General features: G+C 37.5%; 1 protein-coding gene across 1 annotated transcript; it reads left to right on the forward strand.

The window, feature by feature from the left end:
- Window positions 1-119: 119 nt before the first annotated feature.
- On the forward strand, window positions 120-6,787 carry LOC139936167 (E3 ubiquitin-protein ligase TRIM33-like). Its single transcript, XM_071930923.1, has 3 exons — window positions 120-199; window positions 1,702-2,964; window positions 3,833-6,787. The coding sequence occupies exons 2-3, from the start codon at window positions 1,707-1,709 to the stop codon at window positions 4,444-4,446; spliced, it is 1,872 nt and encodes a 623-aa protein (XP_071787024.1). The 5' UTR covers window positions 120-199; window positions 1,702-1,706; the 3' UTR covers window positions 4,447-6,787.
- Window positions 6,788-19,742: the final 12,955 nt, after the last annotated feature.

Here is a 19,742-nt window from a genome sequence, read left to right on the forward strand (position 1 = left end):
TTGCTGTACCCGGCTGTACCAGACATCCAACTCTAGGGACCTTTTGTAAATATCTGCTACGTGACTCTTGGAGTCAAAAGGTAAAACAATTTGTCGCCAGTGCCATTTTCGCTTGGAACATTGTTCTTGAGAAGACCTCAGTAGTACGCATAGATGTGAGCAGCGATATTTGACAGTGTTTACAGTACACAGGGACAAGGTAAGTACAAACCATTAACAAAATTAAACCTTTGCTCAAAACTCTGGGCTTTGATAGGCCATGTACACGTAGTTATTTATTTATTTCAGGAATTAGCCTTTAACAATGTACTCAGCTTTTTTTGTGTAAATCAGAGGTGTCATGGGTGTCTTGTAGACTCTCTGGTTTGAATTTCGAAACTCAATCTCATCTTCAGTTTACATGTGCCTCATGTCATGGTGTTAGTCAGAGGGGTGTCTGGGTGTCTTGTAGACTCTCTGGTTTGAATTTAGAAACTCAACCTCATCTTCAGTTTACATGTGCCTCATGTCACGGTGTTAGTTAGAGGGGTGTCTGGGTGTCTTGTAGACTCTCTGGTTTGAATTTAGAAACTCAATCTCATCTTCAGTTTTTATGTGCCTCATGTCATGGTGTTAGTCAGAGGGGTGTCTGGGTGTCTTGTAGACTCATTGGTTTGAACTTTACATGTACACCATCTTTTGTTATACAAGTCTCAATATTTATTTAAAGTTTATTGAAGAAAACAGTTTGTGTAACTGGTATAGACAAGACTTATGTATATTTAATTTGTCATTTCTGTTTAAATATTCTCTTGACATTTCATGGTTAGCTTTGATCAAATGTTAATTACATCTTAGGCATAGGTACATTATTTGTTCTGGACACAATTGTAAAAAATTTAAGAGTTTGGACAAATACCCAGAAAGATATTATAACTTTAACTTTAATTTTAGGTTGATGTGTTTAACCAAACACTGATGTGTGATCGGCATTAATTAGGCATTCATAAATACCTTAGACAGTTTTGCTATTCCAATTGGTGGAGAGCGCGTCACGTTGGGGTGTATAAACCTTTGATAATGACCAGTAATTATAACCAGCTGGCTTCCGCGTGTCGTGTGCGCAAGATTATCATGCGGATCGCAATTCATAGCTGTAGTAACAGCTCGTAATCTAAGCACGTGCGCATACACACAACCCACACACATCAAACAGATTCTTCACAAAGTTTTTGAAAAAAATATTTCAAACCTTGAATTTTCAGTTATTAAAATGTCTATCATTGTATTTTTGAAATGTTTTTTAACAAAAGGGCATTTATGAAAGGGAATAAAAGAGTAGTGACTCGTTCTTAAACGTCCGTTTAAAACCGTGCAGGGTTGTTGCCATGCGATAAAGGCCCATCACAAGACCGCCGACTCTGCCGGCTTTTAACGGCCGTTGAAGAACTCGTCGCTACCCTTTTATTCCCTTATTAATTACAGGATTCTCATCACTCTGTGCTGGGATGCTCAGCGGGCTAGTAGTTTAGTTATCAGCTCTAGGATGCTGTGGGTCATGGGTTTGAATCCAACCTGAGTAGGTTGCTTGGGATTTGTTTCTGCATCACTCCGGGGAAAGCACTGAGTATACAGTGCTTATCACACATTGGTGAATGGTGAAGTACTGAATGCTTAATCTTATTTTATAGTAGTGTTTTGCTCCTTTGTCCCTGTTTTCAGATAAAATGGCTTTGTCAAACCCACCAAAGGTTTCAGCTCTTCAGAAAATTGTCCAGAATCATCTGGAGTGTGGTATTTGCTTCGAGCAATATAATGATCCCAGAGTTCTTGACTGTCTTCACAGCTTCTGTAAAATCTGTTTGCAGAATTACCAGTCTACCAACTACAAAGATGCTACGATGCTTATTTGTCCTCTGTGTCGAAAAAAGACACAACTTCATCAGAAAGATGTTCAAGCTCTCAAGACTAACTTCAACATAACTGGTCTTGCAGATCAACTGAAGCTGGTCAGCTTATCTGAAGACAACCAGTGGGTTTGTAAACTATGTAAGGACAAAAATGAGGCAACTCATTTCTGTTTTGACTGCCCGGCGATCTTTTGTGCAAACTGCTTCAAAGTGCACCAGAAAAGCCACACAGTAAACACTTTGAAAGACATAAGTGATGGGAAGATTGCAAGCAAAGACAGAAAACCAAAACGCCGTCCAGAATGCCAAACTCATGAAGGTGAAGTGATGAGGTTCTACTGTACAACATGTGATGTGATGATTTGTAGAGATTGCACTGTCATAGATCACCGTAATCCACAACATGAGTATATTGACTGCAACCAAGCCTCATCCACATACAAACAGTCAATGGCTCAACTCTTTACTCCCCTTGAAGAAACCATGAAGAAGCTTGAACAATCTCAAGCAACTGCCTCAACAATGAAAGACAACCTAAACATTGCAGTTAAGAGAACCATGGCAGACTTGAAGAACAGAGCTGATGAAATCAGGGCTGAGGTAACAGCTCAAGAGAGTCGCATCATGGATGAAATAAAAACCATCCTTAAAGATCGGAACAAGAAACTGGAGGAATTTGAGCAAGCAGTGAGTGTACACTTGCAGCAAATACAGCAATCACTGCAGAGCGCCAAAGATGTCAGCAAGAATTCATTAGCTCCTGACTTCCTTGCAGTCTATTCTACTATCAGTCAGGACTTGAAGGAACTTAGAGATCAAAATCAACCCAAGATAGATCCGACCCTTTCCCATCTGAGATTCACTCCAGGGGTTTGTAACATCTCCCTGGGTAATCTGATTAAGAAGGAGCCAAGGTGGGAGCTTTGTTTGGAGTATGATGTAGGAAATGATGGGGCTTGGGACATTGACGCCTCTTTACCTGGGGATGAGATGGCCGTGGCAGACTTTAGGAACAGCAGAGTGTTAATCTATGACACTAAGGGATGCCAGAAGAAAGCTATCAACCTACCAAAACGTAAGTGCTTTAAAATTTGAGTCTTTAGTTAGAGGTGTATTAATGCTGTAACTCTCAGTTCAAACAGTTTTTAAAACTGCAGTTGATTAGTTGTCAGTCGAACAGTATTCCGTGAAAATAAGCAGTCATTACTCTCCAAAACTGAAACCAAATCTGAGAAAGTTTAATCAAACTTGTCAACTCAAATCAATCAATAAAACCCTGCAGTGAGGGACCTGTTTGGTTGCAAGGCCCCTTTGGTCATTGTCATGCTGACATTTGTCCCCCACATAGGTTTTAAATGTTAGTTTTTTAAATTTATTTATTCAAACAATTGTAATATCTCAGTGTTTTGTTCACTCCTCCAGGTATTGCCTGGGTTCATTTTATTTTGTTTTAAATCAGTTCCAATATATGAGATTGATTAAATGACCTTGCAGGCTAGTGCTGTTGTTATACTTACTTTCTACATGATCCCTGAATCCACTCTATCTACTGTCATTCTGAATATTTACATTCTTCTATTCAACACCATCAACAAAGAAGTTTCTATTTTTAAATGAATGAATAAATAATTAATGAAATTTAAGTAAAGACAGGAAATAAGAGTTTACAAGACTATCTTCAAAACCAGAGTTCACTTGATAGTAGTCACCTTGCTAGTATGAACAGATTCCTGTTTATTATCCTACTGTATTTCAAAGTTGCACGTAGGTGCTTTGTGAGTTATTAGCAAAGTGATACTGACTTTTCTAATATAGGACAAAATTTAATAAAGCAAAGGTCTCTTTTGCATTTTTCACAATCATAAAATTAAACAGATTGAAAGTAATTTGCGAATTAATTATCATTGTATTGAGTCCTATTCATTTGTTCATTTGTTTTTCAGGTCCATTGGATGTTGCTGCATTCAAGAATCAGTTAGTGATTGTAGATCAGACCAACTCTGTCAAGATGTACAATAGGAATGGCAAGAAGATGTTTGAATTCCGCACAGTGCCTCATAGTGAAGTGGGCAAGACATCAGTAGACCTCCGCAGTGTAGCAGTCATAAAGGATACAATCATGGTCGGGGATGTGATGAGGTCAGTTATAACTAAACACAGATCCAGTGATGGTTCACTGATAGACACTGTTTTAATTCAAACTAAACCTTTCTTCTTGACCAATGACAGCAAGGACAGAGTTGTAGTCACTGGTGGGGAGAAAAAACAAGTACGCATTGTTGAACTCACTGGTACTACACTATTTAGCATCAATCCAAAGATCGATAGTCAACAAGTTGAATCCTGCAATGGTGTATGCTGTGACAGCTCAGCTATCTACATTGCAGTGTGCAATGAGATAGGCACTGGTCATATTCATCAGTATGACACTCAGGGTAGATTTCTCAGCTGTATTGCTCAGGGTCTGTACATTCCATGTGGAATCTCATTGACATCAGATGGTCAGCAGCTTGCAGTGGCTGACTGGGAATCAGTGAAGATTTATAACAAGGTGTAATGTTGTCTGATTATGATGATACTGGTAAGAGAAACAAATGCTACAAGTACAACATGTACATTGACATGTAATGACCACAGAGTGTCCATACAGCTCAATAAAAATAAATCAAGAATTAAAAAAGATGTGTGTTATTCATTCTTTAATCAAACAAACATCTTGTCAGTTTAAATTTGAAACTCACATTTAGTTTAATTGATCAATAATATCAGTAATACATTCACACAATTGTTTTATTTCGAATCACGATGTGAACTCTTAATGTTTAATAAACTCTTCTTAAAACACTTACAAATGTTTGGACATGTGAATGGACATGCAGGCTTTCACTGGAAATAATTTGATTTGATTCATTTGATGTGTTTACAGTTTTTTTTTTTTTCCTAAGTCACCCTCAGATTCTTCCATGAGAAATGTTACCAGCCTTTGCCCTCCCGTTTTTTATGAAATTGGAGAGTAATTTATTCGTTTCAGTATAAGCTTACATGTCCTTTCCAACATTTATGGGTGGTTTGAGGTTCTGAAAAGATTTACAACTGCTCTGAAAAAGTGTTAATGTAACGGTAGAAGAGTGGTCCCTTTATTGTTGTTCCTGTCTATTCACGATTGACCATGTATACTTTAATGACTTGTAATCTGAAAATAACACCTCTGTTAGTTGAGTAGAATTTGTTATTATAATATCATAGATGATTTGTAAAAGAACAACTACTTTTTTCCCCTTATCTTCCTCTGTTGTACTGTTTAACCAATCTTAACTTCAGGATTTTATATGACTGCGTTTTTTTGTTGTAAAATGCCAACAAATTGTCCCATGCATGGACCATAAAATTGTGAGGTAGAAATTGTCTATTCAAGATTGACAAGTCTACTTCATTGATTTGTAATCAGAAATATAACATGCTTTGCTAGTTGAGCAGAATTCGTTTTATAAACAACATGGTTTACTTGCAAAGGAACAATGGTTTACTTTGTTTATTGTTGTTCTTATAATGCTCTATGGCCTAATTGTATTGTATTGCAAATGTAATACATTTGTAGTATTTGTTGTTGTATAAATACATGTAGTAAGCAAACAAATTGCAGATCAGCCAAAATAACAAGGAACATTGAAAGGTCAACTCTGATACCAATTTTTCAACAAATACCGGAAAGACTTTGCAACAGACATCAGCTGAAAACACATTTAGAATTGTTTCTAACCTGTTGCTAGCGGGCTCTTGGGTTATTTATGACAGATATTTTTAGTTCATCAAACTTAACTTGATTGTAGCTCTGATATACAAAGTTTGAAATCCTATTTGTATGTAGTTGTTGACCAACTTACTGACATTACAATCTGAGAATGAGTAAATATGGAGGTTCCAACTTCCCTGGTAAGCTGGATGGCTTTATACTAAGCACTTTAAATACTCCTGGATGACCCTGAATGTGGGTCAGATTGATCCAAACATTGGTCAGGTCTAATTGGATCTAGAGTCAGGGTCAGTTCTGAGTCGGGAGTTCTTAGAGTACAGGGCAACTGTGAAGTAGGTTTACTCTTGTAGACACAATTAATAGTCTGATCATGGTGTGGAAAAAGTAGATCTAGAAATATTTGACTCTGAATCAATAAACACCATTGGTCACGGAATTGATCAAAGTTTCTGATGACATAACTTCTTAATGGTCTATGTAGATTGTTATGTTCCTATATCTTCATTTGACAATTGAACTTGTTATTATAAATGATTCTTCCAATTGACTGTGATTGCTTTGATGTTAAGAAACAAGTGTACATTATGATCAAGTCATATAAATATAAACATTTGTTTGGTATTAACCAATGAAGGAAGTTAAGTCTATTTTCTATAATCAAGATTTTTTTATGTAGTTAGTAAAAAGAAGTTTGGACTGATGTGTTAAACTTTCTGAATTTGCTTTGATGTTAAGGGACATGTGTAAAGTGATGTAAAGATAAATATAATGTTTTTCTTGTTTGACATTTATTGGGAGTAAATTTTACTGGACTAAGATTGTTTATCTGTAGTTAGTTCATATAAACAGTAGTTTAGTTAATGTTTCAAATTAAGTTTGATCTGTGTTTATATGTTTTATATACTGGAAACTATTGGTAATTACTAAAAATGTAGATTGTTGTATTCCTATATCTTCATTTGACAACTGAACTTAACTGCCGAGCGGTTATGAGCACCGAATTCAGACTCTGGTGTTTCTGATCAGCAGAGTGTGGTTTTGAATCCCCAGCCGCGACACCTGTGTCCTTAAGCAAGACACTTAAAGGAACACGATGCCTTGGATCGGTCGAGTTGGTCTTTGAAAAGCGTTTTTTAACCGTTTTTTTATAAAATGCATATGATTAGAAAGATAATTTAATAGTAGAATATAATGATCCACACAAATATCACTCGAAATTGCGTGGTTTTCCTTTTACCTTGTCGACTAACACCGTCGGCCATTTATGGGCATGATGGGAGTCAAATTTTTGACTCCATAAATGGCCGACCGTGTTAGTTCGCAAAGTAACAGGAAAACCACGCAATTTCGAGGCAAATTTGTGTGGATCATTGTATTCTACTTTTAAATCATCTTTCTAACCATATGCATTTTATAACAAACGGTTACAATTGCTTTTCAAAGACCAACTCGACCGATCCAAGGCAACGTGTTCCTTTAACCATTGCTTCGTCCTTCGGATGGGACGTAAAAGTCGTTGGTCCCATGTGTTGTGTAACGCATGTAAAAGAACCCGGTGCACTAATCAAATAGAGAAGGGGTTCGCTCCGGTGTTCCTGGTTGTGGCTGCCATTTGCGCCGTAGCACCTTGTATAGACCCTTATATGCTGCTAACTAATTGGTTCTGAGACTTCATCACTGTTATAACCTATCTTTCTGAAAGTTTGTATAAACTCAGCGCCTTGAGTACCTTGTTTGGTTGATTTGTGCGCTATATAAGACTTTGATATTATTATTATTAATGATTCTTCCAATTAACTATAATTGGTTGATCTTAAGAAACATGTGTACATTATGATCAAGTCATATAAAAACAAATACTACATACATCATACATGTATATGAGTTTGATATTAACCTATGAAAGGAGTTTACTTAAGTTTCATTGTATAATCAAGATAGTTTTCTATAGTTAATAGTGGAAGCAATTTTATTACTTCCAAGTTCCAACTATCTTGATTTGCTTTTATGTTAATTGCACTGGACACTTTTAGCAATTACTCAAAAAAATTGTTGGCATAAAATCTTACTTGGTAACGAGCAATGGAGAGCTGTTGATTGTACAAAACCTTGTGGGTAACAGATCCCTCTGAAGTAACATGGTTTTAGAGACAGAGGTATTTTTTCTCTCTAAAATACTGAACTACTTCAGGTCTAAAGCCTTGTTTTACGCATCTGAAAGTATGCAAAGTGTTGCAACAAGGGTGCATTTTCTTTCTTTATTCTCTTGCAAATTCGATGACCAGTTGAACCCAAATTTCCACAGGTCTGTTTTGTTATGCATGTGTTGGGATACACCAAGTGAGAATACTGGTCTTTAACATTTTACAAAACGTGTCCAGTGCCTTTAAGGAACAGGTGTACATTATAATCAAGTCATATAAATACAAACACTTTATACATCATTTATATGAGTTTGGTATTTACCTAAAATAAAGGGGTAACTTTAGTTTCATTGTATAATCAAGATTGTTTTCTGTAGAAGTGTCTTGGCCAAGTGGTTAAGAGCAAAGATTTCAAACTCTGGTGTTTCTGATTAGCAGAGTGTGGGTTCGAAATCCCCCAGTCGTGACACTTGTGCCCTTTACCAAGACACTTAACCATTGCTTCATTTTTCGAATGGGACGTAAAGCCGTTGGTCCCATGTGTTGTGTTCGCATGTAAAAGAACCCAGTGCACTTATCAAAACGAGAAGGGGTGTACCACGGTGTTCCTGACTGTGGCTGCTTTTATGCACCGTAGCACCTTGTAAACCTTTATAAGGTGCTACATAATTCATGATTTTCTATATAAAAAAGTTGGAAGTTAACTTTAGTTTCATTGTATATTCAAGATTGTGTTATAAAGCTACTGTGTTATAAAGCTATTAGAAGTAGTTGTATTGCTGATAGTTCCAATTATCTGGATTTGCTTTTATGTTAAAGGGAAGGTACACGTTTGGTTATTTTCAAAGACCAGTCTTCTCACTTGGTGTATCCCAACATAGGCATAAAACAACAAGCCTGTGAAAATTTGGGCTCAATCGGTCATCGAAGTTGCCAGAAAATTATGAAACAAAAAACACCCTTGTTAGACGAATTTGTGTGCTTTCAGACAGGAATAAAAGACTTCTAGCTAGAAGTCTTTTATTATTTAAGTGAGAAAATACCTCTTTCTCAAAAACTCAGTTACTTCAGAGGGTGTCGTTTTCCACAATGTTTTATACTATCAACTGCTCTCCAATGCACGTTACCAAGTCAGTTTTTAAGTTAACATTTGTTTTGAGTAATTACCAAACGTGTACCTTCCCTTTAAGAGACAGGTATGTTTTCTGATCAAAAGTGATTTAAAGACTTACTGTATGAGTTTGCTTTTTGACCCATATTGGGAGTACATTTTACTTGATAATCAAGACTGGTTAACGCTGTTGATAGTGCATACAAAAAGTAGTTTAGTTTGAGTTTGTTTGAGTAAGTTTGATTTGTATACTAAGCTTGTAATTGCAGTGGATTATGGCTTATGTAAAATTGCTTGGACCCTTTCGGTTCAGAAAAAAAAAAAAGTTCACAGATTTACAAATAACTTACAGGGTTTACAGAAGGCAATGTGAAAGACTTCTCTTGAAATATTCCACGAAATGCTTTACTTTTTGAGAAAACAGCAAAACAATATAAATTCTCGTTAACGAGAATTACGGATTTATTTGAAACACATGTCATGACACGTCGAAACGCGCGGAAACAAGGGTGGGTTTTCCGTTGTTTTCTCCTGACTCCGATGACCGATTGAGCCTAAATTTTCACAGGTTTGTTATTTGATATAGAAGTTGTGGTACACAAAGTGTGGGCCTTGGACAACACTTTTTACCGAAAGGGTCCAATGGCTTTAATGCTACTCTAACTTAAAAGCAAAGTATATTCAACTTTTGACATTGTCAATAAATCTTGAGATGATTCTTACTCTATTATTATTTCTGTCTAATGAAGATTTATTCCATTTTCTTTCTCCCTCATTTTGACTGTCTTGTACGAACTGCTCTGAGCTAAGAGATAATTCCTTGCTATAATTGAAGTTACTGGATCTTGAAGGAGCTCAAATCTTTACTGAAGTAAAAAAATGAAATTTAAAAATTTGAATAGTTACATACTTATATTTGTTGTCTGAAGTACAAACACCAATGGAAATTTTGCCTTGTAATATTTTATATGGATTTTGTTAGTAATGGCAGATTTGGAAAGCTTGTGCAATTTCCTTTCCAAAGACACCAATTTCAACCAATTTGACCAAGTGTTTATTGATTTATGATCAATTGAATTTTGGCGGTCGTGCACATTTTGACCGAAATCAGCAAGATAGAGTGTGCCGTAGCGCGAAAACTTTATCAGATTGAGCTAAAATTTGAAATTTGAGCTTATTGAACTGAAGTTAGACTATAAACCAATTCAAATGTAGCCATTCATTGATGTTTTGCAGCTCATCCCTTCCTTGGGTTTAGTGATGAGAAGTATCAATACAGCGCTGCCCATGATAGCCAGGCTGGGATAATGAATAATCTTGTTTTAGTTTGACCCTCTCATTGATGTGTGATAAGCGCTGTATACTCACTGCTTTCAGAGTCCTGTGGAGAGACAAATGAACCTCAGACAGAAGATGGTTCTCATGAATAAGATCCTGAACTCGGTGTAAGGATCATCATTGGTTGGATTCTACTGGATTTCACTTTCACATCATCTATCCTCTTTCTCATCTTTGTTCTTTACAGGAGAACTCAAGTCTAGTTCAGTGTCTTTAGGATGAGGAGTGTTGGGAGTCTAAAGTTGAAGCAGATGATGTCACTGCTGGAGCATGAACTAAACCAAAGTAATCAGGTATGAGATGAGAGGAACCATGAGGTGTGTCTTAGAGTCAAGAAATAGAAGTGCAGACAAATCCACTGCCAAATAATGTCTGCTAATGACAGTATTGCTTACAAATACTCTTTAAGCATAGATCTTAACTGCTAGGCCAATCAGCTCACCCAGTGACAAGAAGCAAGTTTGAATCATATTGAAATACTGAAGCAGTTGAGATGGTAGTCCACCTTCCTCATTCTAGAGTAGATCTTAATTGCTAGGCCAATGAGCTCACCCAGTGACAAGAAGCAAGTTTGAATCATATTGAAATACTGAAGCAGTTGAGATAGTAGTCCACCTTCCTCATTCTAGAGTAGATCTTAATTGCTAGGCCAATGAGCTCACCCAGTGACAAGAAGCAAGTTTGAATCATATTAAAATAGTGAGGCAGTTGAGATGGTAGTCCACCTTCCTCATTCTAGAGTAGATCTTAACTGCTTGGCCAATGAGCTCACCCAGTGACAAGGAGCAAGTTTGAATCGTATTGGTTAACTGTGGATAATGATTATTCTTTATATAACAAAAGGTGGCATTTGGTCTTATCGTTGTGGTGCACACACTCATTGGATATCGCTTTGTTCTAAGTTAAGAAAAATCATATTCTTCAACGTTGTAAAAATTACTGTGTTGACATTTGAAATCCGTGAAGCTTCGATGCTATACATTATGTGGACCTCTTTTGTTCCTCGCTGTTGAAGCTTGTACCACAAACTATCTCTGTCTTGGTTTTTATTCTTGTTGTCAAACATTATTGTGCCAACTCATCATTAAAGTCTACTAGTCTAACCCCATTCCCAAACCTCTTGACCCCAACAGTTAATATCAATGCATCATACCATCAGCGAGAAGAAGGATGTGAACTATCAGACAGATGATGAAGTATGAGGAGACTGCATCACGAAATTGATGAGGTAAATATATCCACAATTAATGCTCATTTTGTGGAAAACAAAGTTCATTTCTGTAGAAAAGAATACACAATAACTATGGATTTATTGCATCAGTGGGACCCAGGGTGGATTTCACAAAGAGTTAAGACTAGTGTTATCTCGAGTTGGCACGATTTACTCTTCCTAACTTATGACTGGGCTTAAGTGTTAAATATCTCCTAGGACATGGTCCTAAGTTAGGACTAGTCCTGACTCTTTGTGAACTTGAGCCCAGGTCATGTGATGAGGTATGAACTTGTGACAGTTGCAATGTCATACTTATATAGTAAAGGTTTGGAGTAACACCATGTAATCTCTAAATGAGTTGGGATGGTTCTGAAAAGCACCCATGGTTTTAACTCTGACGATTCGATCATTTAGAGATTATCATTACATGGTGTTAACCACAAATCTGTACTAATCTGTAAAATCCTACTTAATGTCATACTTGTTTTCTTATCACAATAAAAATGAATACACGAAACTGTTAAATTAAAACTGTCGTCTTTTCTAATAAAGACACTGGACACTATTGGTAATTGTCAAAGACCAGTCTTCTCACTTGGTGTATCTCAACACGTGCATAAAATAAAAAAAACCTGTGAAAATTTGAGCTCAATTTGTTGTCGAATTTGCGAGATAATAATGAAAGAAAAAACACCCTTGTCACACTAAGTTGTGTTCTTTTAGATGGTTGATTTCAAGACCTCAAATTCTAAATCTGTGCGCTATATAAGACTTTAATATTAATATTAATATAAATGCTTCTCTATGTTCACAGGTTGACAGAGAAACTGATAGTATCAAGAATGAGATAAATCACCACACTAAGTATGGTTGTCAGGGAACCAAGCAGGCTGTGGACTGTGGTGCCAGGGGTACTCATTGGTTGCAACTCCGGCCAGAAGTCCAACGAGATGGCTGAGATTATTGCTGCAGTTTAAGTGAGAGGAGAGCACCAGGGCATGAGTGTCTGACTGGAATCTGGATGAAGCTGTTCATGAATCAACAATCTCAACTGAGGTCAATGATGCAGACACCTCTGATATTACAGTAGCAGTGAAGGCGTACCGTGGACCCCAAAGTACTCCACAGCCATTGCTCAGAAAACTACTGTAGCTGAGAAGGCCACTGCAGCAACAGGATCCTAACCATCTCAACCAAAGTTAATGATGCAGACACCTCTGATATTACAGTAGCAGTGAAGCAGTGAGTATTTAATAATGAGTATTGAGTGTTGATCCCATGTATGCCACTTGCAGCTACTGTCTGCAGCACTCACCCTAGCCCTAGGAGGACTCTTTCTCTGTACACAGATACAGAGTCTTATTTTGGGGCGGAAAATTTTCAAAGCCTCATATCTCAAATCTTACCTGCATTAAGCCACTAGTTTCAAGATATTCACATTCCATGGCGGCATACATTTTTCTGCGGTGGGTTTTGGTCCTCATATATTTCTCCCAAATCCGGCATTTTGGAAATAATGCAGCTCCCAACGCTAAAAAATTTCCGTTTGATCATACTCTCTCACAGTGTTGTCTGCTGCCCTGCGTATGCGTATACATTCGCATGCAAGACGCAAGAACAGACGCATGAATTCAAAGTTTTGGTTTGCCATGAACGCGGTAAAAATTTCATGTTCGAAAGGCGACGCATATAAAATGAACACATGAGATAGGTTGGACTCGCTAAATGTCAAGTGCTGACGGCAACAAGTCACGTTCTGCCGGCAACGCACATAAATGAACACAGTAGATGGGCCAATGGCGGTCCCATGCCAGAACCGGCGTATGTACGCGCAGCCGATCTAGTTATTTTAATTCTATATTTATGGTCATTGTAGATTGACTGCACAGCGTTAACACGCAAATGCAACGCTGCTCTGGGTCTTGCGTATACACGGCAGACTGTGAGTGTACGAACAAATATGGGAATTCCTTTGACTACAAAAAGGCACAACCAATATTATTGTGATGATGACATCGGGTGAATTGGGCTAAAAGGGCAACTTTTCGAATGTTCAAATTTAAACAGTTATTGATCCAAAGGTGACTTTATGAAGAACATAATATTATACAAGCAGTGTTTGATCATGAGAACAAAGTTTATTGACAAATATATGTAAATTTAAGGCAGCTGATGATCAATAATGTTTTGCATTATAGCACAGTGCTGTAATATTTGTTGATGTGCAGGGCATTGTGCACCCCTTTGTGCCCATCTAAAATTTAACCCTAGTTTCGGTGTTGAATAATAAAGGCCTATATTTTGAGAATTCTTATAACTTATATGTTTCTTGAATACTAGAGGATTGGAATGGTGTACTCTTCCAATAACTAAATGATGTACCATCCCTTCACGATATGTGTTTTGAAACCTAGAGGATTGGAATTACTGTTCTCTTCCAATAACCATTGATGTGCAACCCCTTTAAGATGATGTGCCACCCCTTTAAGATATGTTTGTTGAAAACAAGAGAATTTGAATGAACATACTCTTCCAATAACCAACGATGTACCATCCCTTTAAGATATGGTTCTTTAATACTAGGGGATTGGAATGACCATCTCTTCCAATAACCAATGATGCACCATCCTTTTATGATATGTTTCTTTAATACTAGAGGACCAAATGTTCATGAAATCTAGAACATTTGACTACCCCCCCCCCCCATTAAAAACCTTGTACATAATCAGTCTTGTATGTATGCTAATGTTTATGTACTATTGGAAAGGCGTGTTTAAAATTTCAATGAACATTTTGAGGGTGTAAAGTAATTAAATGTTGCTTTATTTACACACGAGGTAACAATTGTTTGTGCATTGTAGCTGTTGTTCTAAAAAGGGCCCTTTTTTAGCCTGAATGTTCTCCGACTTTATCTATGGCTTATTCCAAATCTATTGAGGATAGATCTTGAACCAACTGCATTAAGCCTGTAAGCATGAACAGTTGCCAAGCACAGAAAAAGCTTGCTTAACAGAAACTGGTTACCAGCCAAAATTACACAAGGTTTCATTGCTGGTGTTAATCACTGGAGTTAATGTTACCTTCAGGGCCCAACTTCATAAAGCTGTTGAGCAGAAAAACTGCCAGACAAAATTGTTTGCTAAGCATAAATTGAGTAAGGCAACAGGCTGTCTAAACCTATTTCTAATGTAACTTTGGCTGGTGATATTTTTTTGCTAAACAATACTTTTCTGTTCTTAGCTAATTTTGTTGTGCCTTGCTCACTTTTGAATTAATTGTACTGCAGTTTTATTGTTGCTGTTACTAGTAACTACCACTATGTTTGGGGTAGAGGTTAAATCAATAAGCAATCCATCATGACACAACCATTTTATTTGTCTTTAATTCAAACCACAGTAACCAATAACAAGACAAACCAGACTTAATGAAATCAGCATAAGAACTGTCATTGTCACTGTGGGCGTCGGGGACCCGACTGTTGCAGCAAAGTCAATAATGTCAAGATGTCTGTATAAACATTCTCAGGTTGGTCTCAATTTAAACAAACAAAGTTCATTTATTCAACAGTTTTCTTTTATTTAACCCTGTTGGGTTTCTTTACCAGCTTGTTTGAAGTAGCGATAACTTTTTTATATTGCTGTGCCGAAATGATTGAGTTACAAATAAATAAGAATGACACAAGTTGTTTTTGTTTTCCCCTCGTGGTTATTTTCTGTTGACCAGTAGTGGCAAGCCAAGCCCCATTTTGTTATTCCGTTTTTGTTGATCTTTATTGTTGATCTTGTTTTACTTTTTAGTTAAAATTTCATTATACTTAGTTCCTTTTTTACTACTCTATTGTTTGGTTGTTGAGATTGTTGGTGTTTTTTGACTGGTTCTGGGTTTTGACGTTTCGTTCTCGCTTTTGTTTCGGTCATTGGGGAGGAGTAGAAACGTCGTCTGGGAAAAAATGCAAGAGACTTTTTTTCGTCGAGCATGCACAGAGGAAGCAAAAAGGATCAGTTGAATTTTAAAACCTTTAAATATTTCGATTGTTCCAAGAACACTCGATATAATTCATCACTACAACTTGACTATAGATTTAACTGTACGTTATTGATGACTTGAATACACAACTAAGTCAGCCTGTTTGTGTGTTTTTATTTAAACAAGGACTAAGTCAAATCTGAAAAATATCACTTATATATTACAACGATTTAATGTATACACTGTATGCTATTTAAATGAAACTTGCTAATCATCAACTTGGGGAATGGGTTTCAAAATTCGTCAAAGTAAAGTATTACCATAGATTCCTACATGTCTATAGCTTGGCCCCCTTCATTGTCATTTAGACCCTTTCCCATCACACATGCGTAGGGAACCAGACCCAGCGTTCTATGGCCACATTGTAAACACAACGTGCCTGCATCCTGTCTGTTAATTTTCGTACAGAATGCATGACTTTCTGAGCTGAAGAAGTGTTCAACTGGGAGGAGGAGAAATGTGAACATAAAACCAGATGTTTATATCTCAGTGTGAGGCAAGGAAGGTCAAGTGGAAGAGAGCAATTGGAGTACATCAGGTACGTGAATCAAATTCAATTTGTAGACATGTGCGCGCGCTCGGTTAACAGCAACAATTAAGGGCGCCCTCTGTTTTTCTTTTGTATGTCCTTTCCGTAACCAAGGCTTGGGTTCCAACTGTAGCCCCTCGTATCTAATTGGAAACCTGTACCGAATGTGCACGTTTTCAAACTTGCCGAAAGAAAGCCGAGCTTTTCAAAATGACCCTAGAGTGTTTATCTATAAGTGTGTATCTTGGTAGCGCTAAAAACAACAAGTACATAACGTCAGATGCTGGTCTTGTTTAGAGTAAAGCAGTTTTGTCCTTGGGTTAGTTTCCTCGCTAAGCATGCTACGGAACAGGAGGTAACTTTTTATCTTAGTGGTGGTCACTGACGTAACCAAACATTTCCAATCGGAAGGGGGGTGCAAGTAGGGGCAAAAACATAACTCACGGGGTGGGGCTAAGTATGAACCATTCATTTTGAGGTGTTTTATGATCTCTTTGGGGTGGGTGGGGATAGGGTTCTGGTACCGCCCTCACCCCCATTGCGCCACGGGTGCTGGTGGTTAACATTTTGTATTAATGTTTGAAAGTGCCTCAAAAGACATGATATTAGAGAATCAAATCCTAAAGCGAAAACTTAAAGTCATATTTGTGTAGACATAAGTGCGTGGACAGACATTTTATTTGCTGTTAAAACATTAGTTTGCAAGAAATAAGACCATGGACAAACTAAACAATTCTGGAAAGAATTACTTCAAAAATAAATAGGCCTACTTCAGTTCAATAAATTAGTACTAAACATTGAAATCTTTTAAAAACTCTTGTCCATTTTGAAGTATTTTTTCTGCTCCAGTATGGCTATTTTGGTTGTTAATTGGTTGATTTATTTCAAGTAAAAAAAAAAATTACTGTAATTTAAAATGAAAATCTGATCTTTTGTGTCGAGTCCGGCATTCGAACTCGGACATGACGTCTGAAATATGTCATCTACTGCACCTTAACTCACTGAGCTAGTGCGGTAGTGCTTCTATCAGAGAATAATTTAAGTCTGTTGTGGTCTGTTGTTCACGTCCAAGTGATCAAACGACCGTCCCACAATGCACGTGGATTTATTTTGCCTTATAAGAATTAAAATCGGATCTGGCAAGCACCAACGTGCTAGGGCGATTCGTTAGGCGCTGGTACTGTCTCTGAATTCCGGATTGGTATGAGCCACTGGTCCCGAGTTCGATCCCGGCCCCTCGCAATATTACGAAACAAGGCATTAATTACTGGGAAAGACACCAGTATGGTTTGGGAGCCGCTTTGTTTACCCTGAGCGAGGGGGGCAAGGACTGCTAGGGTTGAGAGATAGGGAAGGATATACTGTGAAGTCGGTTGTCATACCAGAAGGGTGCTATATGGAAGCCGGTAAGGGGCCTCTGTTAGTGGTGTATGTGTTGCGCGGACCATACATTGCAATGGGGGAATAACCCGAATCGCGGCTCCTGAATACCTGACAAATCGCAGAGTAACTTTTTGTTTTTTATTTTGATAGTGTTTTTTTTTTTTTATTCCAAGTTGTATGTTTTATTTAATCAGAAACATCGACGGCAAAGAGAGGCACTCTCCCAAACATACAAATAATTGACGGGGATGATATTAAAACAAATCAAATAATAATATATCTCGTCGCGACAATTTATTTGTAATATTTGTTTGATCAATTAGGCGCTTACCACCTCAAGTAATATCCAACAAATAGATGTTTAAAGGCCTTGTAATCCTCAGGTGTTTCGGACAGTTTGAATCGTAATAAAGTATAAAAGAGTAAGTACTGAGTATACAGTGTAACACACATCGATTTGGAAGGGTAAAAATCAAAATTATTATTCTTTATCCCCCGATGCAAATTTAACATTTATTAAATTGTTTGTAATGCCCGCTGCTAAAATATAGGATTCGAACTGCCTCATTGTCGAGCAGTCTCAGTGGTCTAGTTGGTAAGACACTGTCCTAGGATAGCTTAAGTCGTGGGTTCGAATCCCACCGGGGTCGTTTGATTTTTTTTCTTTTCACAAAACTTGGGTAAGTACTGATTATACAGTGCTAAATCATTATTTACCCCGATGCAAATTTAACATCTGTGAACGTTTTATTTCGACTTGTGTTTTCGCTTTTGAGTTATCCTCGAAACTCTGGTGCTAGTAATGTCCACGCAGAAAGAATAATCCCTTGAGGAATACGCAATCCGAGACGCGTTTGAAAACAAACTCATGGGGAGAATAAGTAATAATATCTGTTTCCATAACTGCAGTACTTCGTACTTTCTCAAAAAGATATACTATCAAAGCTGCTTTACGTCTCTTTATACCACGTACGTTTTCATGCTCATATTTTATGAGCATAATACTCACATTCCGTTTTCTATACTTTCCGCCCAGGTAGTAGTTAAAAATCAGAACAGTTATTTTCCGAACTTAGAAGTCTCCCGAAAATCCGATAAATCTACTCTGCGTTAGTAAAATAATAGCAAGGCAGTTCTCTAAAGAACAAACTCCATCTGGCATGTAGATACACACATGATGTTACAGCAAACCAAATTGATACCTCATCACCATGCAATGCCTCAAATCATATATTTTATTTGTTCATAATATTTCCAACAGATTTACTCATCAATGAATAATTATTTTGGCATTGCCGTAACAAGCAGAAACTACTTGACTATGACCACCAAAATCCTATACGTCCCCCCCCCCCAACCCACTTTCAACCGCGATTCTTCGAGCTAATAACGCTGTCCTAAACAAAAATTTATGTTGTCACAATTAACCTTCTCATCAGCTGAAGTTAATTGTAGCACTTTTATTACAGGGGGAATCTAGCATGCTAGACTGTAGCCGGCAAAAACTTAAACCAAGTGGTTAACAACAGTACAACATGTAAGGACTGAATCTGTCTGTGTCCCCGCTAGATACCCCGTATAGCGAAGTAAAAATGAGACCGTTAAGTTGGCATAGCGCCCTCACTTTGCTCTGTGATCCTCGATTTATGTATTGTTCTTTTCAGTCGTAGGGAGTCATAGAGTTGTAGGAGTCCTACAATGACCCAAATGTGATGTTGCTTTGAAATCATATCTTATTTAATTAATCACAGTTTCTATTGTGCGCTGTTGCCAGTCCAAACAGGCTTTACACACATTATTGGGGGGGGGGGGGGGGTTGAGCTTTGAAAATGTTTTCGCATAGCTGGCCTCTGGACTTGGCATCTCTGGAAATGTGTATGGTTGTGTATATTCCCATTGACTTGTGTATGGTTGTGTAGTTTCCCATTGACTTGTGTATGATTGTTTAGTTTCCCATTGACTGGTGTATGGTTGTGTCAATTCCCATTGACTTGTGTATGGTTGTATAGTTTCCAATTGACTAGTGTATAGTTGTGAAGTGTCCCATTGACTTGTGTATGGTTGTGAAGTGTCCCATTGACTTGTGTATGGTTGTGTAGTTTCCCATTGACTTGTGTATGGTTGTGTAGTTTCCCATTGACTTGTGTATGGTTGTGTAGTTTCCCATTGACATGTGTATGGTTGTGTAGCTTCCCAATGACTTGTGTATGGTTGTGTAGTTTCCCAATGACTTGTGTATGGTTGTGAAGTGTCCCATTGACTTGTGTATGGTTGTGTAGTTTCCCATTGACTTGTGTATGGTTGTGTAGTCATTAACCATCGACATATTCTGTGTACTTCATGTTAGTTTTAATT

This window comes from Asterias amurensis, chromosome 4 (assembly GCF_032118995.1).
Source record: "Asterias amurensis chromosome 4, ASM3211899v1".
Taxonomy (NCBI): Eukaryota; Metazoa; Echinodermata; class Asteroidea; order Forcipulatida; family Asteriidae; genus Asterias; species Asterias amurensis.

Coding starts and splice junctions, on each gene's coding strand:
- LOC139936167 (XM_071930923.1), top strand. CDS start 1,707: ATGGCTTTGTCAAACCCACCAAAGGTTTCAGCTCTTCAGAAAATTGTC. Junction 2,965..3,832: donor AGCTATCAACCTACCAAAAC/GTAAGTGCTTTA, acceptor TTTGTTTTTCAG/GTCCATTGGATGTTGCTGCA.